The sequence below is a fragment of the Salvelinus alpinus genome, chromosome 3, assembly GCF_045679555.1.
Source record: "Salvelinus alpinus chromosome 3, SLU_Salpinus.1, whole genome shotgun sequence".
NCBI classification, from domain to species: domain Eukaryota; kingdom Metazoa; phylum Chordata; class Actinopteri; order Salmoniformes; family Salmonidae; genus Salvelinus; species Salvelinus alpinus.
The window spans coordinates 50,184,827-50,210,334 of record NC_092088.1 but is presented as its reverse complement, the minus strand read 5'-3'; the positions used below and the strand labels follow the sequence as shown (position 1 = coordinate 50,210,334).

At 41.7% G+C, this 25,508-nt stretch overlaps 1 protein-coding gene across 2 annotated transcripts in view; it reads left to right on the top strand.

Annotated features, from left to right (window-relative positions):
- The window catches only part of LOC139570886 (cGMP-dependent protein kinase 1-like), a 166,708-nt gene that overhangs the window by 65,211 nt on the left and 75,989 nt on the right, over window positions 1-25,508 (top strand). For both annotated transcript variants that reach the window (XM_071393184.1, XM_071393183.1), the window contains exon 3: window positions 6,543-6,656. In XM_071393184.1, the coding sequence (XP_071249285.1) occupies window positions 6,543-6,656 (114 nt within the window). The remainder of the gene's footprint in view (window positions 1-6,542; window positions 6,657-25,508) is intronic.

Sequence of the window (25,508 nt, the reverse complement as noted above, 5' to 3'; positions counted from 1 at the left end):
TCACCTAATGTTGTGTTAGATCTTTTTATCAACTTATGTTCTTGTGAACATTACACGTTTTTAACTTCTTGACGCACGGATCCCTTTAGCGGGATCATTTTCGTAAACAACCGCTGAATTGCAGAGCGCCAAATAAAATTAAAAAAAGCAAAAAATATTTATATTCATGAAATCACAAGTGCAATACAGCAAAACACAGCTTAGCTTGTTGTTAATCCACCTGTCGTGTCAGATTTTGAAAATATGCTTTACAGCGAAAGCAATCCAAGCGTTTGTGTGAGTTTATCGATCACTAGACAAAACATTAAGAACACCTAGCAGCAATGTAGATTGGTCACGAAAGTCAGAAAAGCAATAAAATTAATCGCTTACCTTTCTTTGATGATCTTCGGATGTTTGCACTCACGAGACTCCCAGTTACACAATAAATGTTCCTTTTGTTCGATAAAGATAATTTTTATATAAAAAAAAATCAATTTGTTTGGCGCGTTATGTTCAGTATTCCACAGCCTTAGGCAGGTCAAGGCTTGACGAAAATTACAAATAGTATCCGTAAAGTTCGTAGAAACATGTCAAACGTTTTTAATAATCAACCCTCAGGTTGTTTTTAACATCAATAATCAATAATATTTCAACCGGACTGTAAACTATTCAATACTGGAGAGAAAGAAAATGTCGAGCAACCAGCGCATGAACTAATGTAAGGACATCCGTTTTGATAAATCTTGCTCATTTTTCAGAATAAAAGCTTAAAACTATGTCTAAAGATTGTTCACACCCTGAGGAAGCCATTGGAAAAGGAATCTGGTTGATATCCCTTTAAATGGACGAAAGGCAGGCAATGAAACAGTGATTTTTCAAAATAAGAGTCACTTCCGGGTTGGATTTCCTCAGGTTTTCGCCTGCAAAATCAGTTCTGTTATACTCACAGACAATATTTTGACAGTTTTGGAAACTTTAGAGTGTTTTCTATCCTACTCTGTCAATTATATGCATATTCTAGCATCTGGACCTGAGAAATAGGCAGCTTACATTGGGAACGTTATTTTTCCAAACATAAAAATTCTGAGGTTAACTCCTATTTGCTATTTATGGCCTGTAAGGCCTCATTGACCTGAGTTCATACAACTAGTTTCTGAGTAAAAAAAGCATAATGTATGGATTATTTTGACTATAACAAATACTCAGATGAAACCTGTTGTGCTATTTATCACAGACTACTTTGTGTCAAAGTTTAACAAGGACTCTCTCCTCCTCACCAGTGTCATGATCAAAGATATGTTCAAGTGCCTCACATACAGTATATCGTTTGGTCATTGTGCTGCCACAGAATGAATTGTGAGCAAGGCCTCAAAAAAAGCTTTATATACCAGAGCTGCGAGAAAAGTTCAATATATTATTGAAACAATCTTGGGATTGTTTGTGAGAATGCCAACAGGTTTGGTTAAAGATTCTATTGGGGAAAGGTTCCCGTGGGGGTTGCCATGGAAGCCGAGAAGGGGAGTGTGGTGTGTGTGTGTGTGTGTGTGTTCAAACACACATGCATGGTTCTGGGGGAGGAAGTGTGTCCATCTGATGAATGAGCATGTGCCTGAACTCAATTTTATACACTAATTGTAGACTTAAATTAACTACATTTTTCAGAGAGAAAACGTGTTAATCAGGACTAGGGGACTAAGCACACAAACCTGAGGGGCCCTGTGTTGATGGTCAGCATGGCGGATGTGTTGTTGCCTACCCTCACCACCTGGGGGCGGCCTGTCAGAAAGTCTAGGATCCAGTTGCAGAGGGAGGTGTTTAGCCCCAGGGTCCTTAGCTTACTGATGAGCTTTGTGGGCACTATGGTGTTGAACGCTGAGCTGTAGTCAATGAACATCATTCTTTCATAGGTATTCCTTTTGTCCAGGTGGGTGGGGGCAGTGTGGAGTGCAATAGAGATTGCGTCATCTGTGGATCTGTTGGGGCGGTATGCGAATTGGACTTGGTCTAGAGTTTCCGGGATAATGGTGTTAATGTGAGCCATGACCAGCGTTTCAAAGCACTTCATGGCTACCGACGCAAGTGCTACAGAGCGGTAGTCATTTAGGCAGGTTATCTTCGCTTTCTTGGGTACAGGGACTATAGTGGTCTGCTTGAAACATGTAGGTATTACATACTAGGTCAGGGAGAGGTTGAAAATGTCAGTGAAGAGACTTGCCAGTTGGTCCATGCATGCTCTGAGTACATGTCCTGCTACTGGCACCGCGGCCTGTTTAAAGGTCTTGCTCACATCGGTATGGAGAGCGTGATCACACAGTCGTCCGGAACAGCTGGGGCTCTCATGCATGCTTCAGTGTTGCTTGCCTCGAAGCGAGCATAAAAGGAATTTAGCTCGTCTGGTAGGCTCGCGTACTTGGGCAGATTGTGGCTGTGTTTCTCTTTGTAGTCCGTAATAGTTTGCATGCCTTGCAACATTCGACGAGCGTCAGAGCCGGTGTAGTAGGATTCAATCTTAGTCCTGTATTGGCGCTTTGCCTGTTTGATAGTTCGTCTGAGGGCATAGCGGGATTTCTCATAAGCATCTGGATTAGTGTCCCGCTCCTTGAAAGTGGTAGCTCTAGCATTTAGCTCGGTACGGATGTTGCCTGTAATCTATGGCTTCTGGATAGGATATGTACGTACGGTCACTGTGGGGATAACGTCGTCGATGCATTTATTGATGAAGGTGGTATACTCCTCAATGCCATTGAATGAATCCCGAACATATTCCAGTCTGTGCCTGCAAAACAGTCCTGTAGCGTAGCATCCACGTCATCTGACCACTTCCGTATTGAGCGAGTCACTGGTACTTTCTTCTTTAGTTTTTGCTTGTAAGCAGGAATCAGGAGGTTAGAATTATGGTCAGATTTGCCAAATGGAGGGCGAGGGAGAGATTTTTATGTATCTCTGTGTGTGCAGTAAAGGTTGGTCTAGATTTTTCCTCTGGTTGCACATGTGACATGCTGGTAGAAATTAGGTAAAATGGATTCAAGATTTCCTGCATTAAAGTCCCCAGCCACTAGGAGCGCCACTTCTGGATGAGCATTTTCTGGTGTGCTTATTGCCTTATACAGCTTGTTGAGTGCGGTCCTATTGCCAGCATCGATTTGTGGTGGTAAATAGACGGCTACAAATAATATAGATGAGAACTCTCTCGGTAGATAGTGTGGTCTACAGTTTATCATGTGGTACTCTACCTCAGGCGAGCAATAATATTAGACATTGCGCACCAGCTGTTATTGACAAATAGAGACACCCCGCCACTTGTCTTACCAGAAGTAGCTGCTATGTCCTGCCGATGGTTAGGAGCCCATAAAACGTCTCCATTGTTAAAATCATAGTCACACACCTCATGTAGCCTAACCCATAGGCCTACTGTATATGTTTTGATAATATTTGTATCAAAACACTAAATCAGACAATTAACTTCTTAAAATGAAGCACATGAATCTACTTTACAACGGGTGTAGAGCCTAACTGGCATACTAATTGTGAATGAGAGACTGATGGAGTGTGTGCAGCCTGCACGAGAAACAAATCAGAGCTCATGCCTTTCATGCAACTTTTTTCAGATCATCATAAATAAATAACTCTAAATGTTTCTTCCTTAACCATTTAACACAGAATGACACTTCCTTAGAAATCGTTTGGAGGAAATATCCTTTTTATTTTATTCAGCTATGGTCAATTGTATTCTTCATACTATAAAATAATAAAAAATGCTACGAAATTCTGAGCAAATCTTGTCTGCTAAATGAAATAGTGTAGCCCGCAGCCATATGGCATAGCCATACCAGAGCCTAACATAAGGATAACTCAGAGTATGCTATTCTATTCTTCTGAAATAGACTACATGTAGGCTACATTAAATTGATTTATTTGAATTTTTATGGAGATGTTCCAAATGTCTGCATCAGTGGCTTGTAGGCTATGCATGGAAGCCAGGAGATGCTAATCGTGTTTATGTCTATTAACGGTCAATTACCTGACAACATTTTATGACCGCCACAGCGTTACCCTTGGTCTGTAAGGACCACGGCTTTTGTGGAGCAATAGGTAATGATGCTTCGTGGGTGACATTTGTTAATGTGTGCAGAGGGTCCCTGGTTCGAGCCCAGGCTGGGGCAAGGAGAGGGACAGAAGCAATACTGTTACACACGCCAATGCTGTGTGTGAACACTGTCCTTACCTTATGTTCTTGCTAAAGAATACAGAAGTTGTACGTTTTCAAACTCAATTAAAATGTTAAAAGTAAAAAAAATTGGAAGTGGTGCACCGCATATGCATGTCTGACACAATTGTATTATCACAAACTCTGACAGGAGGGTTTCTCCTTCAAGAAGTTAAAGTTTCTAATGACTTTTCTCCTCTCTTTTTCTCATTTCTTCTCTTCTCTTACACTATATATATATAAAAGAATGTGGACATCCCTTCAAATGAGTGGATTTCACTACAGACCCGTGTTCGATCCCGGGCTGTGACGCAGCCGGCCCCAACCGGTAGACCCGCCGCACATTTGGCCCAGCGTCACCCGGGTTAGGGGAGGGTTTGGCCCACCGGGATATCCTTGTCCCATCATGCTCTAGCGACTCCTTGTGGCGGGCCGGTTCGCATGCACGCTGACTTCAGTCGCCTGCTGGTCACATTGGAGCTGTTGGCATCCGGGTTAAGCGAGCAGTGTGTCAAGAAGCAGTGTGGCTTGGCAGGGTCGTGTTTCGGAGGATGCATGGCTCTCGACTTTCGCCTCCGTATGGGAGTTGCAGCGATTGGACAAGATTGTAACTACCAATTGGATATCATGAAATTGGGGGGGAAAAGCAGTAAAAAGTACAAAAATAAATAAATAAATAAATAAATATTAATTGTGGATTCAGTTGTTTCAGTCACACCCGTTTCTGACAGGTGTATCAAATCGAGCACACAGCCATGCAATCTCCATAGACAAACAATGGCAGCAGAATGGCCTTACTGAAGAGCTCAGTGGTTTTCAACGTCACACCGTCATAGGTAAAATTTCTGTCCTGCTAGAGCTGCCCCGGTCAACTGTAAGTGCTGCTATTGTGAAGTGGAAATGTCAAGGAGCAACAACGGCTGTCCTCTGTTGCAACACTCACTACCGAGTTCCAAACTGTCTCTGGAAGCAACATCAGTACAATAGCTGTCGGAAGCATCATGAAATGGATTTCCAAGCCTAAGATCACCATGCACAATGCCAAGCATCGGCTGGAGTGGTGTAAAGCTCGCCGCCATTTGATCTGGAGCAGTGGAAACACATTCTCTGGAGTGATGAATCACCATCTTGCAGTCCGACGGACAAATCTGGGTTTAGCGAATGCCAGGAGAACGTTACATGCCCAAATGCATAGTGCCAACTGTAATGTTTCGGGGAGGAGGAATAATGGTCTGGGGCTGTTTTTCATGGTTTGGGCTAGGCCCCTTAGTTCAAGTGAAGGGAAATCTTAACGCTACAGCATACAATGACATTCTAGACAATTCTGTGCTTCCAACTTTGTGGTAACAGTTTGGGGAAGGCCCTTTCATGTTTCAGCATGACAATGCCCCCATGCACAAAGCGAGGTCAATACGGAAATGGTTTGTTGAGATCAGTGTGGAAGAACATTACTGTCCTGCACAGAGCCCTGACCTCAACCCCATCGAACATCTTTGGGATGAATTGGAATGCCGACTGCAAGCCAGGCCTAATCGCCCAACATCAGTGCCCGACCTCACTAATGCTCTTGTGGCTAAATGGAAGCAAGTTCCCGCAGCAATGTTCCAACATCTAATGGAAAGCCTTCCTAGAGGAGTGGAGGCTGTTATAGCAGCAAAGGGAGGACCAACTACATATTAAGGCCCGTCATTTTGGAATGACGAGCAGGTGTCCACATACTTTTGGTCATGTAGTGTATCTTCTGCTTCAGTTATTTTTATCAGATACCTACCCATCACTTTGTTTACTGCCACAGTCTTTTTTCCAAGTCAACCTTTTTTTAAGCAATCAGAGCTCTAGTTCCTCTGGAGTATGCATATTTACGTGATGAGGCGCATCCAAAACAAAATAGCTGCACTCGGCTCCAATCACAGACAAAAAGGCTTTGCAATCACACCCATCACCCTCCACAAGCCCCACAGAAAGGATGTCCTTAAACTTAACCAGTTCAGGACATAACTGTGTCTCTGTACCATTCCCGTGTTTTGGATTGAATCTTTTATATTGATCTGTCTTACTGTTGCTGAGCCATTGTGAAATGTGTGATTTCACAGTCTACTCTATTATGCATCATAGTGCTTAGCTAGTGCATACTAGTTGAAAATAATGTATGATCCATACAGGGATTGAACCTACAGTCTATCAGTTTATTAGCATCATGCTCTGATGTACTTTGCTAGATGGGCGATGATGATGTGCAAAGTCAAGTACAGGTGATATGTCACTTCTCTGTGTATTTTTCAGATACATTTAGGGTGTTTGTGTGTATTTTCCAGATACATTAAGATATCATGTGTTTGTGTGCATTTTGCAGATGGTAGGGTGGAGGTGACAAAGGAGAGTGTGAAGCTGTGCACAATGGGACCTGGGAAGGTGTTCGGAGAGCTGGCCATCCTCTACAACTGTACTAGGACAGCAACCATCAAGAGTGAGTCTACACACACACACACACGCACACGCACACACACACACACACGCACACGCACACGCACACACACACACACACACACACACACACACACACACACACACACACACACACACACACACACACACACACACACACACACACACACACACACACACACACCAACCCAGTGATGTGCGGTGAGGTCGGTTTCTGGGTAAGCAGATTTACTCACAAATAAACCTTAATGAAGCCCAAGTGAACCATACAACAGATGGCTCCAACAACCAGAGTGACATAGGGTATTACCCAAAATTGACAAACAATTTTTCACCATATGTAAATACCTATGTAGCCAAGATACTGTACACAAGCGGAAGCCTCCGATGGCGGTATATTTCATATCATTTCATACTCCATAGCCTTTTCCAACGTACCGGCGCTCACAAACACACACAATAGTTTTATTATGTGAAATATTATTACACACACATACACTGATTATACCAAACATATACTGAACACCCCCCCCCCCCTCCCCACAAGAGTGTGCAATGCTGTCATCAAGGCAAAGGGTGGCTACTTGGAGGAATCTCAAATATAAAATTGATTTGTTTAACACTTTTTTGGTTACTACATGATTCCATATGTGTTATGTCATAGTTTATATGTCTTCACTATTATTCTACAATGTAGAAAAAGGTAAAATAATCTCAGTCAAGGTGAAACAGCCCTCTACCCAGTGGGCACACACTGGTTGAATCAATGCTGTTTCCACACCATTTCAATGAAATTACTTTGATCCAACATCGAATAGAAGTTGAATTGACGTCTGTGCCCAGTGGTTAGCCATAACATATTGGATTTTGCTCTGGTTGAGTGGCTCAGTAGACAAAAGTGGTGCATGCAGCTCACCATTTTTGTTATTTCCTAATGGTTGTGCTTAAGTTTACACCTTAGGTGTTACCACCATAGGCCTACACACATTCCAGTGAGCCCTTGTGAGCTATGAGAGTGTGTCAGGATGAGAGACATGTGTTTATGGAACACAGAGGACATGGGTACAGGCTGAAGATGTAGGGTTGGATAGGACTAACACAGGAACAACACAGGTTGGCAGATAGCCTAGTGGTTAGAGTGGTGGACTAGTAACTGTAAGGTTGCAAGATCAAATCCTTGAGCTCACAAGGTAAAAATCTGTTGTTCTGCTCCTGAACAAGGCAGTGAACCCACTGTTCCTAGGCTGTCATTGAAAATAAGAATTTGTTCTTAAACTTCTTATAGTTGCAATCCCGGTAACGGGATCGAAATGACAACAGCCAGTGAAAGTGCAGGGCGCCAAATTCAAACAACAGAAATCTCATAATTAAAATTCCTCAAACATACATGTGTCTTATACCATTTTAAAGGTAATCTTGTTGTTAATCCCACCAAAGTGTCCGATTTCAAATAGGATTTTCAGCGAAAGCACCACAAACGATTATGTTAGGTCACCGCCAAATCACAGACAAACACAGTCATTTTTCCAGACAAAGAGAGGAGTTACAAAAAGCACAAATATAGATAAAATGAATCACTAACCTTTGATGATCTTCCTCAGATGACACTCATAGGACTTCATGTTACACAATACATGTATGTTTTGTTTGATAAAGTTCATATTTATATAAAAAAATCGGAGTTTACATTGGCGTGTTACGTTCACTAGTTCCAAAAACATCCAGTGATTTTGCATAGCCACATCGATTCAACATAAATACTCATCATAAATGTAGATGATAATACAAGTTATACACATGGAATTATAGATATACCTCTCCTTAATGCAACCGCTCTGTCAGATTTCCCAAAAACTTTACGGAAAAAGCAAACCATGCAATAATCTGAGACGGCGCTCAGAACAATAGTCAAATTAGCCGCCATGTTGGAGTCAACAGAAACCAGAAATGACATGATAAATATTCCCTTACCTTTGATGATCTTCATCAGAATGCACTCCCAGGAATCCCAGGTCCACAATAAATGCTTTATTTGTTCGATAATGTCCGTTATTTATGTCCAATTAGCTACTTTTGTTAGCGCGTTTGGTAAACACTTCCAAAGTCACGAAGCGCGTTCCCTAAAAGCTGACGAAATGTCCAAAAGTTCAGTAACAGTCAGTAGAAACATGTCAAACGATGTATTGAATCAATCTTTAGAATGTTGTTAACATAAATCTTGAATAACGTTCCAACCGGAGAATTACATTGACTTCAGATGAGCGATGGAACAGAGCTTCCTCTCATGTGAACGCGCATGGTGAAAGCATGGTCAGGTCATGGCAGACCTGACTAATTCCCCTCTCATTCGGCCCCCCTTCACAGTAGAGGCATCAGACAAAGTTCTACAGACTGTTGACATCTAGTGGAAGCCGTAGGAATTGCAAACTCATTCATATCTCACTGTGATTTCAATGGGATCTTGGTTGAAAATCGACCAGCCTCAGAATTTCCACTTCCTGTTTGGATTTTTTCTCAGGTTTTTCCCTGCCATATGAGGTATGTTATACTCACAGACATAATTCAAACAGTCTTAGAAACTTCAGAGTGTTTTCTATCCAATACTAATAATATGCATATATTAGCAACTATGACTGAGGAGCAGGCCGTTTACTCTGGGCACCTCTGTGCACCTTTCATCCAAGCTACTCAATACTGCCCCTGCAGCCACAAGAAGGTAACTGACTTGCCTAGTTAAATTTAAAAAAACAGGATCAACATATCACTTTGTGTTAGGACATCTACAATGGATGTATGCAGATTCTGTACAGCTCAAGAATGTTGTATCTGAAACTTTATCAGTTTCCTTGGCAAGTCCCAGTCAGATTCACATAATATCTCTTAAAGTAACCTCTATTGAGTCATTAATAAATTACTCACATAAGGCTGTGATGTATCAGTGGCCCAGGTGTGAAGGATAGAGGGTCCCTGAGGAGGGGGGTTGGGGAAGAGGAGAGGGCATGATGGGGTAAGTTATTTACCTTCCTCACCTATGATTACTAGAGGTGAGGAAGCTGTCAGTCAGCCACCTTCTACCTGTTCCTCTGGCCGGAGTGTTGCATCTCCTGGCTCCGTTGCCATGGTGTTGAGTCCTCAGAGAGGGTTGAGACTGGGTCTCTGGGGTATTCCCTACAGTTACAGAGTGTCTCACCCTTCACGGTCCCCTGCCTCCTTACACTCCCACTCACATGTCCCCCACTACCACTGCTCAAACATTGTGGAATTACTCTGTGTGTGTTTTTGTATGTGTGCATGTGAGTTATTTAATAAACACATTCTATTTTGCTGCTAGTATGAAGCATCTAGGAATGGATATGTACAGTATATGTTCTTCCAGGTAAATTTTCAAGTGCTCCTCTATGTATCATTTCAAATCAAATGTTATTGGTCACATACACATGGTTAGCAGATGTTATTGCGAGTGTAGTGAAATGCTTGTGCTTCTAGTTCTGATAGATATTACTGAACTAACAACTACCTAATACACACAAATCTAAGTAAAGGGATGGAATAAGAATATATACAGTTGAAGTCGGAAGTTTACATACACCTTAGCCAAATATATTTAAACTCAGTTTCTCACAATGCCTGACATTTAATCCTAGTAAAAATTCCCTGTTTTAGGTCAGTTAGAACCACCACATTATTTTAAGAATGTGAAATGTCAGAGTAATAGTTGAGAGAAATATTTATTTCAGCTTTTATTTCTTTCATCACATTCCCAGTGGGTCAGAAGTTTACATACACTCAATTAGTATTTGGTAGCATTGCCTTTAAATTGTTTAACTTGGGTCAAACGTTTTCGGTAGCCTTCCACAAGCCTCCCACAATAAGTTGGGTGAATTTTGGCCCATTACTCTTGACAGAACTGGTGTAACTGAGTCAGGTTTGTAGTTCTCCTTGCTCGCACATGCTTTTTCAGTTCTGCCCACAAATCTTCTATAGGGTTGAGGTCAGGGCTTTGTGATGGCCACTCCAATACCTTGACTTTGTTGTCCTTAAGCCATTTTGCCACAGCTTTGGAAGTATGCTTGGGGTCATTGTCCATTTGGAAGACCTATTTGAGACCAAGCTTTAACTTTCTGACTGATGTCTTGATGTTGCATCAAAATATCCACATAATTTTCTACCTCATGATGCCATCTATTTTGTGAAGTGCCCCAGTCCCTCCTGCAGCAAAGCACCCCCACAACATGATTCTCCCAACGCTGTGCTTCACGGTTGTGATGGTGTTCTTCGGCTTGCAAGCCTCCCCCTTTTCCCTCCAAACATAACTATGGTCATTATTGCCAACAGTTCAAATTTGTTTCATCAGACCAGAAGACATTTCTCCAAATAGTATGGCGTTTTTTTTATGGTGGTTTTGGAGCAGTGGCTTCTTCCTTGCTGAGCGGCCTTTCAGTTTATGTCGATATAGGACTTGTTTTACTGTGGATATAGATACTTTTGTACCTGTTTCCTCCAGAATCTTCACAAGGTCCTTTGCTGTTGTTCTGGGATTGATTTGCACTTTTCGCACCAAAGTACGTTCATCTCTAGGAGAAAGAATGTGTCTCCTTCCTGGGCGGTATGACGGCTGCGTGGTCCCATGGTGTTTATACTTGCATACTATTGTTTGTACAGATGAACGTGGTACCTTCAGGTGTTTGGAAATTGCTCCCAAGGATGAACCAGACTTGTGGAGGTCTACAATTTTGTTCTGAGGTCTTGGCTGATCCTTTTGATTTTCCCATGATGTCAAGCAAAGAGGCACTGAGTTTGAATGTAGGCCTTGAAATACATCCACAGTTATGCCTCACATTGACTCAAATTATGTCAATTAGCCTATCAGAAACTTATGTTGTTGTGTTACAGCCTGAATTTAAAATGGATTGAATTGAGATTTTCTGTCACGTATTGACACACAATTCTGTATAATGTCAAAGTGGAATTTTGTTTGTAGAAATACATTTTTTTTAATTAAAAGCTGAAATGTGTTGAGTCAATATGTTTTCAACCCCTTTGTTATAGCAAGCCTTAATAAGTTCAGGAGTAAAAATTTGCCATGCAGCTTTTTTGGATGACTACCCCATCTCTCTACCCACACATACAATTGCTACCCGATTCAGGAAGCTAGGTGTATGTTGCAAGTCACGACTTCACTTGAGAGCCGTTTGAACTTAAACAAATGTTTTTATCACAATGTGTTTTTTGTCAGAAATGCCTTTTTTTAATAAAATGTATTGTATTGCTCTCCATTTTCTGGAGGATCAAGTTTTGAAATCAGTGGAGTTAGAGTATGATAGCTAAAGAGTTGGAGAAAACACCTGTCTCCGGATAACATCGTCAAACTAAGGTCAACCGTCATATGGCATTTGTGACAGAGAGACCCGTCAAAGATGCATATGGATGTATAAAGGCAAGATCGCTAGCTACATTTTCAGATATGACACATTTCTAATTTTGACAGAAAGTGATTTATTTTCAATCTAAAGTGTACTGTTAGCTAGCTAGCTAACGTTAGCTGGCTGGCGTTATTATTTGTTTCCCAGAGCCGTTTGCTTTTCTAGTTAGAGCTTAATGTTAGCTAGCTAACATTGGACCTGATTGGTTAGCTCCTAGCGCTGTGGCATTGTTGCCACTTTGTTCATTGTTGTTTAACTAGATAATGTTACCTGGCTGGAACATTAGCTAACGTTACGTGACATGTGTGATCTTAAACGTTGTTCACCTAGCTAGGTTCATTGTTTACCTAGCTAGCTAGCTATATGTCTTAAGCTAAAGTGTACTGTTAGCTAACTAACTAACATTAGCTGGCTCCCTAGCAGACGTTATTATTCGTTTCCCAGAGCTGCTTGCTTTTCTAGTTAGAGCCTAAGGTTAGGCATTGTTGGCTTTGTTCATTGTTTGTTTAACTAGCTATCGTTAGCTGGCTGGCTTGTTAGCTAGTTTTACGTGAGGTTTGTGCAACACCCGTTGAATATGGCCGGTGTCAGTAAATGTCTGCAAAAAAAGCGTAATGAAATTGTTGCCAGCAGAGCTGTTTTTTTTTCTTCATGTTATCCAGAGGTAAACAAATCATCGGCCAGAGCGTCAAGTGTGCACTCCGAGAGCTCTCCGAGATGGTTGGGGCTAAAGCTTAAGAGGATGTGAATGATGCTGAATGGGTGTAGACAAGGAGGACCTCTTCACTAGATACCAAAACATTCAAAGGCGATTTTCTAAAAAGTGAGTTTACAAGTTGATCAACTTTAAAAGCAGAATTACTTTCCCATTGTTCCTCAAATGCAGTCTATGTTATACAATTTTGTGGCTCTGAGTCTCTACTTTTTTCCAATGTAAAAAACACAATTTCTCATTTTGCTACATAAGACCGAATCCAGGTGGTGAGTTACAACTATATGTAAAGTTCCTCAATTGAGTTGTGAATTTCAACAGATTAAACCACAAAGACCTGGGAGGTTTTTAAATGCCTCACAAAGAAGGGCATCGATTGGTAGATGCAGGGGCACAAATTTGGTTTTAGAAGTGGGTGGGACAAAACTTTAATTTTTTTGATTTTTTGTCGGAATAACACTCCAAACAGCCTACCCGACTGTTTGGATGCATTCGCATGGTCCTAAAGCACACTGTTTTGTATCACATAACAATGAGAAAACTGGGGGGGGGGGGGGGGGGGGCCTGTCCCCCCTGTCCCAGTGAAAGTTGCGCCCCTGGGTAGATGTGTTAAAAAAAAAGAAACCATATGCTGCATATCCCTTTGAGCATGGTGGAGTTATTAATTAGGCTTTGGATGGTGTATCAATACACCCAGTCACTACTAAGATACAGGCGTCCTTCCCAACTCCTAGGGATTTCACCATGAGGCCAACAGTTACAGAGTTTATGGTTTTGATATGAGAAAACTGAGGATGGATAAACAACATTTTAGTTACTCCACAATACTAACCTAAATGACAGACTGAAAAGGAAGCATGTACAGAATACAAATATTCCAAAACATGCATCTTGATTGCAACAAGACACTGAAGTAATACTGCAAAAACATTAGTCAATTTTTTTTAATTTTTTGTCTTGAATACAAAGCTTTGGGGTATATTTGGGGTATATCCAACACAACACATCACTGAGTACCACTCTTCATATTTTCAAGCATGGTGGTGGCTGCATCATGTTATGGATGTGCTTGTCATCGGTAAAAGTACTGTATATCTGCCGTTGTGAGTATTAGACTCCACTCTGATCTAGAGATTGAACCTGGTGAGATTGTAGACTCCTAAATTGATAGTGAGCATCCTGACCGGTTGCATAACCGCCTGGTATGGCAACTGCTCGGCATCTGAGCGTAAGGCGCTACAGAGGTTAGTGCGTACGGCCCAGTACATCACTGGGGCCAAGCTTCCTGCCATCCAGGAACCTATATACTAGGCGGTGTCAGAGGAAAGCTAAAAAGAATGGTCAAAGACTCCAGTCACCCAAGTCATTGACTTCTCTTCCTCTCTGAGGACTCACCACCAGGGCAATGGAGCCAGGATATTCAACACTCCGGCCAGAGGAACAGGTAGAAGGTAGCAGACTGACTGACAGCGTGACGGCCTCTTCACCTCTCTACTCTCATCTTTCTCTGCCTCACCTATTAAGGTGAGGAAGGTAAACATGATTCCAATAAAGATGAAATAAATACAATTTAAAAAAAGTGTTATTTCATAGTTGATGTTTTCACTATTATTCTACAATGTAGAATATAGTAAAAATAAAGAAAAACCCTTGAATGAGTAGGTGTGTCCAAACTTTTGACTGGTACTGTATATACACAGTATATATTAAAATTAAAACATATATTCGTCTGTCAGTCCTTTCATGAATAGCTCTATGAATATGAGAGCGGTTTCATTTCTCCAGCATCATCCCTCAGCTTTAACCAAAAGAGGCGGGGTCATGCTTTGTTATTGTTTCAACTGCAGATTGCCCCTTTAAGCTAAAGCATGAGTGAGGTTGAAACAATTTCAAATCAACTGGTTTAAAGCAGACATCAACTGACTATGTGTCCTGCTCGATCACATTTCCACTAATATACTGTATATGGAAATGCTTATGTGATTGGGGCTTGTCTTCTCCCTGATGTATATTACTTTCAATTAATTATATAGGAAGTAATAGTGCTATTTAAAATGAATAGAACAAATGTTTTTTCTCCCACAGTGTGACTGAACATGTACTAGTCTTTAGACAGGGACTGTCTGTGGAGATGAGGGCACTCAGAACAGAGGGAGGCAGTGAGAGGAGAGCACTTGTACTCTCAGGAGGAGGTGTGCTGTGTATTTGTGTCTCCACTTGTCACACACATCTCATTTCACCACAAACAGGAGTCTTTATAGAGTTGGAGTGTCTGCCCTTGAAAGAGAGAGAAAAGGAAATAGAGGGGGCAGAGAGCTGCAGACATACAGAAAGAGATAGAGGTCAAATCAAATGAGTGTTGAGAGAGGGATGCAGACAGAGAACGAGATGAAAAGTGAGGAAGGTGAAGAGAGAGAAATAGAAAGCTCCAGGAATTCAGTGTGAGAATAGCCCTGTATCTTAACAAACATATTTTAATGGACATTTTTATGGTAATATCTGTCAGTACGGACATAGGCATGGTAAAAGAAAACTATTGAAAATAACATGAGTGATCATTAAGATTCAACTTCAGACAAAATTATTTCTGACATTTTTGTAGGCTATTGTTAGTCAACTTGTCTGTAATTAGATACATGCATCTTCTCTTATGTCATTATATGTTGCCATAGAAGACTAAATAAACCTTTTGTCACCAGAATAATGTCATAAATCGATATAATAAATGCTTCAACTTAGTTTACGTTTGTAAATCTCTGTCATCTTTCACGGAGCAAAGACATTAGGGACCAGGGAGAAAATGCAAAAATAGAAAGCTGTGAAAACGACCCAACATGTTCCGGATAAGATTTCAGTTCGGCTTGGATGCATTTTTTATGTGGTTGAAATACTATCAGCTTTTATGATGCTGATAAAGATAGCACCTCTACAGATGGTATCTAACTGAGCTTTCACATTCTCTAAAGATGCTGAAGAAAATCACATTTCTCCACTCCTGTTCCCGAGACTAAATTTTGCCACCATTTGGTATATCGTTTTACTCAAGAAATGCTGAATTTTGCAGGAGTTAATATTAAGGCTGTGTGAGAGGTTATAGACCTACAGTCAGTGTTCAGATTTCAGTTTCCATTTAACCCATCTAAACAGTAGGGTACAGTTCCCTTGACGGGCCATAGGCCTATTTGAAGTCCCAGTCGTGACTATCGAATTTGCATTGCGCCTCAATCATCACACATAAAGTGTCACTGCTATCATCCTCTTTTACCACTTCTCCAAATCTTCCCTAAAACATTACTTTCCTGGTCCTCCTTTCTCTTTATTTTCAATTCTCATATTGCAGCTTTGCTCTTATTGAATTAAACTCCAACATTGCCCTTTTTGCCTCCGTGGATTGAGTAACCTTTTTTTGCCAGTTCCCAAAAGCATTTGGCCCTTTATTTAACTAGGCAAGTCAGTTAAGAAAAAACTCTTATTTACAATGACAGCCTACCGGGGAACAGTGGATTAACAGCTTTGTACAGATTTTTACCTTGTCAGCTCGGGGATTCGATTCAGCAACCTTTCAGTTACTTGCCCAAAACTCTAACCACTAGGCTACCTGCCACCCTGAAGCTTACGCACGAATGCTAAGCCTGTCAATGTAGCCTATATAAATAAATTGCACAAGAATGATACATTTATGGATGTTTTCTCTTTATTCAAGCCACCCACCTGCCCTTCATCCACACAATATTCGATGACCCTAAACCCGTCCGCCTTGCGGATATAACCATGGGGACTGCAGTTATGAGTCAACCCGCGCATCACTAGTGTGTGCGTGACTGTGTGCGGGTATCCTTTTTTAGACTAAGCTGTCAGTATCCCACGAGAACAGCTAAACCGAATGGACAATGTATTTTGAGTCACACCCTTGAAACAAGAGTCAATGCAAAGTTCCCACAAAAATGTGTCTTATTTGGCTTTTTTTCACAGTGATTTTGAACCATGGTTGGTTGCTCGTCTTAATGAGCTATTTCCCACATGGGCTTACGGATGTGTAGTTGAACGCTGGGCCTCTGCTGAGATAGGAAGCTTTTTAGTAAGAGTAATTGGTGTTTCTGTAAAGAGAAGGATGCCCTCTCTGACCCAACTATACTAAGGGCTCTATTTTCGACTGGCGCTAAGGAGCTGCGAGTGTCAAACGCACATTAGTTTGTAATTTTGCCATGTAAAAACTGGCACACTGGTATTTTCCAGCCCTAACGCCAGGTTCGGCAATTTACCTCTCTAAAATCAGCTCACTTATGCTAAGATGGGAGGGGTGGCAATATTTGAGGTGTTTACTTAAAAACAAGTGCAAAAGTGATACATTCGTGCTAATGTGATGTTAAGACCCACAAAAAGCAGGTCCTAACGTTAGCAGTTGATATTGGCATGGAATTTGACTGCGGAAGCGCAGCCTATCCAGCCGTGGTGCACAGTGCCTGTGGAAGAGAGATGTGCTTTTTGTGCCTGCGAATCTTGCATTTAGAAGCATAAAACTATTGCCCCCCCCCGCCCACTTCTTTAATTAGATTAAAAACCAAGCACACCCTCGCCTTAATCAAGGCTGGTTTATCAGCAACGCATAGGTGTGTAACTTTATCCTGGCCATTAGCCAAGTAGCCTATGAATTAAGCGTTTTTAAATGGTCTACTCAGTGTACTTTGAAATATTTTAGGTTTTTGCCATCATGCTTTTTCATTATTCATAATTCACATACTTCATTATGCTTGTTCAAGTAGGCTGTCCATCCCGATTTTCAAAGAGCGCACACCCTCCTCCACAACCTTTGTCCTCCTATAATGCCATATCAACTGCAGATTTTTTTGAGAATCTACCTCACACATTACCAACGATTCAATTGACAGGAGCCTAGTAAATGTATAGACGTGTGAATGTTATGTGTAAGGACATTAAGGCTTACATGTGCACACAGTGCATTGAATGAGAGAAGAGATTTATGATACCTGTCACGCCCTGACCTTAGAGAGCCTTTTTATGTCTCTATTTGGTTTGGTCAGGGTGTGATTTGGGGTGGGCATTCTATGTTTTTGTATTCTATGAATTTGTATTTCTATGTTTTGGCCGGGTATGGTTCTCAATCAGGGACAGCTGTCTAGTGTTGTCTGTGATTGGGAACCATACTTAGGTATCCCTTTTCCCTTCTTTCAGTGTGGGAAGTTGTCTTTGTTTGTGGCACTATAGCCTTAAGCTTCACGGTTGTTTTGTATTGTTTATTGTTTGTCGGCGTCGTCCTAAATAAAGGGAATATGTACGCTCACCACGCTGCACCTTGGTCCGCTTCTTACGACGTCCGTGACAATACCTACATTGGCTACTTTTAGACCTAGGCTACTAAGGCTGGTTCAACAGCAATGCGCTGTCTTTTTTATTCTGGCTTTGCAAAGTAGTCTATCCATAAAAGTTGTTCAAAATGATCTATTCGCCAGAGTGCCTTGAATTGGAGAAAAAAAACACACACATATGCCTACCTGCATACTTCATTTCAGTTGATGTATCCATCCCCATCTCCAAAGATCACCTCTCATCTGGTTACCAAAGACACGCTCCTCCAAACGTATTTCAATGAATGTACTATAATGCATCAACGGTAGGCCTAGGCCATATTTAGCTTATTGAGAATGTGCGAATATTAAAAATATTCCCTGCCCCGAGCCAAATTGGATGCAATTTGTCAATAACGAAATGACCGTCAATAACCTACAGAACTTTAGGCGGGGGGGGGGGGGGGGCTGTGTGATTATATAATATACTCTTTGAAGAGGTAGGGTTCACATGTTTTCAGAAGATGGGCAGGGACTCTGCTGTCCTAGCTTCAGGGGGAAGCTGGTTCCACCATAAGAGTGTCAGGACAGAGAAGAGCTTGGACTGAGCTGAGCGCTACCTGCCCTCCCATAAGGGTGGGAGGGTCAAGAGACCAGAGGTGGCAGAACGGAGTACTCAGATTGGTGTGTAGGGTTTGAGCATAGCCTGAAGGTAGGGAGGGGCAGTTCCTCTTGCTGCTCTGTAGGCAAGTACCACGGTCTTGTAGTGGATGCAGGCGGGTTGCAGCATTCTGGATAAGTTGCAAGGGTTTGATGGTACTGTCATGTATTGATGTGACGTACTGATGTGGTGACGTCCTAAAGGAATGTGAGGGGATTACACGGATAGTGATGAGTAAAGACATGATGTTCACCTCTGAGGCTGGTTGATTTAATTCTATATAATATCTTAACTTAGCACGAGTTATCAATATAGAATTGAACAATGGCGATGAAGATGTTTGAGAACGATAGTTAAATCTTAAAAGTGAGTTAGTGTTGTCAAAATGGAAAACACTGTGCCAAAGTTTGACTGCTGCAATGAGCCCACTACACTCGGTCCACGCTGGACCTTGTGGTTGATGGCGTTTGAGCTGTTCACGAATGGTAAAGGATTAATATTGTCTGGTGACATTGATGCGGTTACAAAACAACGGAGGAGAACTTTGCTTTTACATCAGGCTGGGACAGATGTGCAGGACATTTTCTCCACACTCACAGACACCGGAGAACCAACGGACTATGTCAGGGCTGTGGCAGCGTTAAACGCATATTTCGTGCCACAGGTGAACACAGCGTTTGCGGGACAGACATTTTATCGACTGACACAGAAAACTGGTGAGACAGTTCAGCAATTTGTTACTCGTCTTAGACAAGCAGCTAAAGACGGACTTTGCTGGAGATGAGGACAATCAGATTAGAGATGCCATAATGAGCAAATGTAATACTGAATGTGCGCTGAAAACTATTGGAGGGCCCTGGGCTAACATTAGGCTGTCACTCGAGCTAGCGACACAATGTGAAAGAATTGAAGTGCAAATGGCCGCCATGCATGTGAGTACAGGGGCAGCAGATAGCCTAGTGGTTGGAGCGTTGGGCCAGTAACCAGAAGGTTGCTGGATCAAATCCCTGAGCTAACAAGGTAAAAATCTGTCGTTCTACCCCTGAGCAAGTCAGTTCACCGGGCACCGTGGATGTTGATTAAGGCAGCCCCCTGCACCTCTCTGATTCAGAGGGTTTGGCTTAAATGCGGAAGACACAGTTCAGTTGAATACGTTCAGTTGGACAACTGACTAGGTATCCCCCTTCCCCTCATAATGCAAGATATGCTGATTTCAAAGCTGACTGTAACCAAAAACAATAATACAGATGCTAAATATGAGACGGTGCATCATGTTTTCATACAGATATAAAAAGACTCATATTTGGAGTAACATCGGCGAGCAGAAAGGGAAATCCAAGACCTGTGCAGACAACCGTCGTAAAGCCAAACGTGGACGTCGGCGATCAGGTTCTCCTAAAACAGGACAAAACAGACAAGTTCACAACAAGATACCGAACACTGATCAATAATGAGGGAAACAATGTGATTGTTCAATCGCCAACTGGAGCCAGGTATTCAAGGAATACAACAGTCTTGAAGAGGTATATATTTGAGGAGCCGGATCCACAATCAAAGGACAACTGAAAGAGACTGGAACAGAGTCCTAATCTGAGACCGTACATAGAATCCAAACCAGAGATCATCTGTGAGGGATCACCACAGACACCCAAGCCAGTCAGGCCTCAGACAAATTAAACTGCCACAGAAGTTAACAGACTTTGTCATTAAATAATTATCCTGTACTTAAAGGCGTGAAAAAAAATTGAAATATAAAAGGACTAATGCGAAGACTCTGAGTGTTTGAGTTGTTGTGGAAAAGTGCAGAAGGTTTTGTTACAAGAAAAGGAAAGTCCATTAGAATAGAAATAAGACATTAAACAGATTTCAGTTGTTTATTGATAACATAAAGGTTGCTATACAGATAAAGAATAAGTGCTGTTGTGTATGTCAGGTTGACATTGAAGTTCATATCCAAGTAAAGGGGGGGGATGTCGTGTATTGATGTGACATTCTGAGATACGACATCACAATAGGAATGTGAGGGGATTACATGGAGAGTGATGGAGTAAAGACATGTTTAAGTTTACCTCAGTCTGGTTGATTTAATTCGATATAATATCTTAACTTAGCACGAGTTGTAAGTATAGGATTGAACAGGTACATGTGGGAGCCCAGCCAACGGCGAGTTGCAGTTACAGAGAACAGGGTGTTGTCCAGAGTCATTCCAAGGTTCTTTACACTCTGGGAGGCGGACGCCGTGGAGTTGTTAACCGTGATGGAGGTCTTGGAGCAGGCAGGCCTTCCCCAGGAGGAAGAGCAGCTCTGTATTGTCTTGGTTGAGCTTGAGCTGGTGAGCTGACATCCAAGCTGAGAAATCTGCCAGGCATGCAGCGATGCATGTCGCCACCTTGGTGTCAGAAAGGGGGGAAGAAGAAAAGTAGTTGAGTGTCATCCGCATAGCAATGATAGGAGAGACCATGTGAGGATATGATGGAGCTGAGTGACTTGGTGTATAGAGAGAAGAGGGCCTAGAACCAAGCCCTGGGGGACACCAGTAGTGAGAGTACGTGGTGAAGACACAGATCCTCTCCAGGTCACCTGCTAGGAGCGGCCTGCCATGTAGGATTCAATCCAAGAGTATGCAGAGCCTGAGACACCCAGCCCTGAGAGTGTGGATACAAGGATCTGATGGTTCATGTGTCGAAGGCAGCGGATAGAGGAGGATCAATGAGAAGATGGAAAATAGTTTCCTAGGTTTAGAAAGTGGCTATAGCAGCAGAAGTTTAGTTTGCCTTCATTTTCTCTCAGCCCTGTTCTGTAAGCTCGCAATGAGTTTCTCAGCCACGGACCAGTAGGGGAGAACTGAGCCGGCCAATGAGAGTCATAGGATGCGGAAAGGGAGGAGAGTAGGGTCGAAGAGGCAGAATCAGGAGACACGAGGGAGAAGGATTTAGCAAAAGGGAGAGATGATAGTTTAGAAGAGGAGAGAGAAGTGGGAGAGAGAGGGAAGATTGTGTATTGTCTGACATGTGAGTGGGAGGGGACTGGGAAAGCATGAGGTCAAAAGAGGCAAGTAGGGGAAAGAAATAGTTGGATTTTCTTTTAATCGAAGGCAGACATTGGAAGGTTGAAGCGGCCCGGTATTTAGATGGGTGAGACATCGTCAGGAAATTTGCTTATCAAGGTGTCAATCACATTGAGGAACTCTAATGTACGTTGTCGGCGATAGATGACAACAATGTTAAAAATTAGTGGACAAGTGACAGTGACAGCATGGAATTCAAATGAGGAGATGGACAGGTGAGGGAGAAAAGAGAAAAACTCCACTTAGGAGAAATGAAGAGCCCTGTACCACCACCGCGACGACCAGATGTATTCGGACTATGAGAGAACACGTAGTCAAATGAAGACAGAGCAGATGGACTAGCAGTCTTCTCTGGGGTGATTAATTTCTCCATCAGGGCCAAAAAGTCTAGGGACTGAAGGGCAGGATAGGCTGAGATGAACTCGGAGTTCTTCACTGCAGATCGGCAGTTCCAAACGTTGCCAGAGACCAGGATTTCCACATTGATTGTGTGTGCAAGGTACACTAAATTTCAAGGGTTTCAGCCAAGTGGTGGGGAGCATCTGTAAAGCCTACAGGGAGAAGAGCAAACAGGTATCGAAAAACACACATAGTTAACAAAGCTACAAAAGAGCAAAATGAGATTCAAAGTGAGAGAGAGTGGAGTCTTCCTCTCTTTTCTTTCTCTAATAACTTGGCAGAACCATCTTTATTTCAGCGACACGATCGCCTCTTACAGCTGCCGCTGAGAAAACAAGGGAGACTGAAGTACTAACAGTAATTGCTAATTGCCTAGCAGAGGTGAACGGTACGTCTCACGGTACTAATTGCTGATTGCCTAGGAGAGAAGAAACCACTCTCCCTCCAATATAGCCACTGATTACGAAAACAACAACAGTCACAAATTGCCCTGCCCCTTAATCCTGGTTGATGTGTCAACAATCATCTGCAAAATATGAGCAGTCAGCTGTTTACACACCAACTAGGCTACTGGGAAGACAGACAACACTTAAAGTAGATGGCCCTGGCAAGTAAAAATACAGTACTAGACAACAGATTAAGACAAAAAGTATACTTATCAATCCTGGAGAAATCAGGAGTCCTCTAGCTATAGATTGTCACTGTTGCCTAGAGCAGCGTTTTGATGTTTGTTCCATTTCCCCTCAGCAGGAAATGCCATCCCTGAGCTGTCAGGGGACACATTTATGACATTCAGCTACAGCGTTCTACACAGACACAGCAGCTAATTTGTTGTTATGGTTATCAGAGGTGAAAGAGGAAGGAGGAATTATGCATATTGTTAAGATGCTCAGACATTACAGACATTACATCTAGAGCCAGAGTGGTCAAAACAATTCTGCAGTAGGGTCCATGTATATCTGCCTCTGAAATGTTTGGTACATTTTGAGGCTATTTCAGGAAGGTGCTGGTACCTTGATGTGGTTCCAAAGTGCAACTCAGGAATCAAATATTCCTTGACAACAGAGATGCATAAACCTGTTGTGGTAGCAACGGTAAAAAGCTTTCAGGGAAAATATTTAATCTTTATCAATAAATAAATAGTTGTATTCTACATCTGATGATCTAATGTTGAAGCAGTTTGACCTCTTAAGCTGATGGACAGACAGACAGTCCAGACAGTCTCCTGCTGCAAGGACTTCCCTTACCGAAAAAACTCATACATTCCACGTGATGACATGTGAAGTGTTCCAAAAATATGTTTTCATTTGATCACATGTGATATTATGTGAAGTTAATGTGATTACGTGACAACGTGTAAAGCAACATGTGATAACATTAAACTACAGGTGAAAACGTGATCATATGTGAAGTGTTCCAAAAACATGTTTTCACACGCTTTCATGTGAAATCATGTGGTTTTTCTGTAAGGGCTTGGAAACAATGTCCATTTCATTTCTGCAGCCCTGCTCTGTGACACAGGCTATCAACAATGTGACAAAACTAAGTCAATTGTGACAGACTATAGAATGAGTTAGAGGGATGTGTAAGCAGATATGAGCAGGCTGTAGCTCCCGAGTGGCGCAGCGGTCTAAGGCATCTCATTGCTAGAGGCGTCACTACTGGTTTGATTCCAGGCTGTATCACAACCGGCCTTGATTTGGAGTACCATAGGGCGGCGCAAAATTGACCCAGCGTCGTCTGGGTTCGGGTTTGGCCGGGGGTAGGCCGTCATTGTAAATGTTCTTAACTGACTTTCCTAGTTACATAAAGGTAAAAAAAAAAAAAATGTACTCACCTATTGATGAATAGAGGAGAACATTCATTTCTTCTATAGGATTTTCTCAAAATGACCAGACTGAAATGTATCAGGCCACGCCAATAGTAATTTCCTCGGTGGAGAATGATTTTCTGGTTGGTTTTATGTAATGATGTGGAAAATAAACAATTAACATTTATCTTCGAAGGAAACAGTCTATGGTGGAAGGACAATATTGTCTCTGCATTCTAAACTAGCGGGAAGCAGAATCATAACAGCAACAAAGCTGTGTCATTGTCCTCTGTTTCAATTGAGAATTGAAAAGGTAGTTATTATTCACACAATTTTTCCTGACCATTGAACTCACAATTTGGGGCTTTGTAAAGCAGCAGCATTAAATAGAAATATAGCAGAGAGAAGAGAAGACTGAAACTGTCTGAAAAGGCTGTATAATTTTAAACTCTCAGATCAAAGTTAAGGAGATCGTTTAAAGTAAAAGTATCAATCAATCTATTAAAAAATATAATAACGTTTATTCTAGGAACAACATTCTTCTTCTAGGAGCAGACTTAATTTATAAAAGTATTAATTTTCTCTCCACATCATTCCCTATTATTTCCTCTGTTTTCTTTTGCTTTGAAAGCCTCTTCTTGAACCACACACACACCACAGGAGGTTGGTGGCACCTTAATTGGGGAGAATGGGCTTGTGGTAATGACTGGAGCGGAATAGGTGGAATGGTATCAAATACATCAAACACAGGGTTTCCAGGTGTTTGATGCCATTCCATTTAAAATGAAAATAAAGTCAAAATACAAATTATTTGTCACATGTGCCGAATACATGCTTACTTACAAGCCCTTTAACCAACAATGCTTTATGTTTTAAGAGAAAAATAAATGTTCAGTAAAAAATAGATAAGTAAAAAAAATAGAAAATAAAAGTAACACATTTATTAAACAGCAGCAGTAAAATAACAATAACGAGGCTATATACAGGGGGTACTGGTACAGAGTCAATGTGCGGGGGCACCGGCTTGTCAAGGTCATTTAATTTTTTTTATTTTTTTATTTAACCTTTATTTAACCAGGTAGGCCAGTTGAGAACAAGTTCTTATTTACAACTGCGACCTGGCCAAGATAAAGCAAAGCAGTGCGACAAAAATAACACAGAGTTACACATGGGATGAACAATCGTACAGTCAATAACACAATAGAAAAATCTGTGTACAGTGTGTGCAAATGAAGTAAGGAGGTAAGACAATAAATAGGCCAATAGTGGCGAAGTAAGTACAATATAGCAATTTACACTGGAGTGATATATCTGCAGATGAGGATGTGCAAGTAGAAATACTGGTGTGCAAAAGAGCAGAAAAACAAATATGGGGATAAATGTTGGTAGTTGGTTGGTTGGATGGGCTATTTACAGATGGGCTGTGTGCAGCGATTGGTAAGCTGCTCTGACAGCTGACGCTTAAAGTTAGTGAGGGAGATATAAGTCTCCAACTT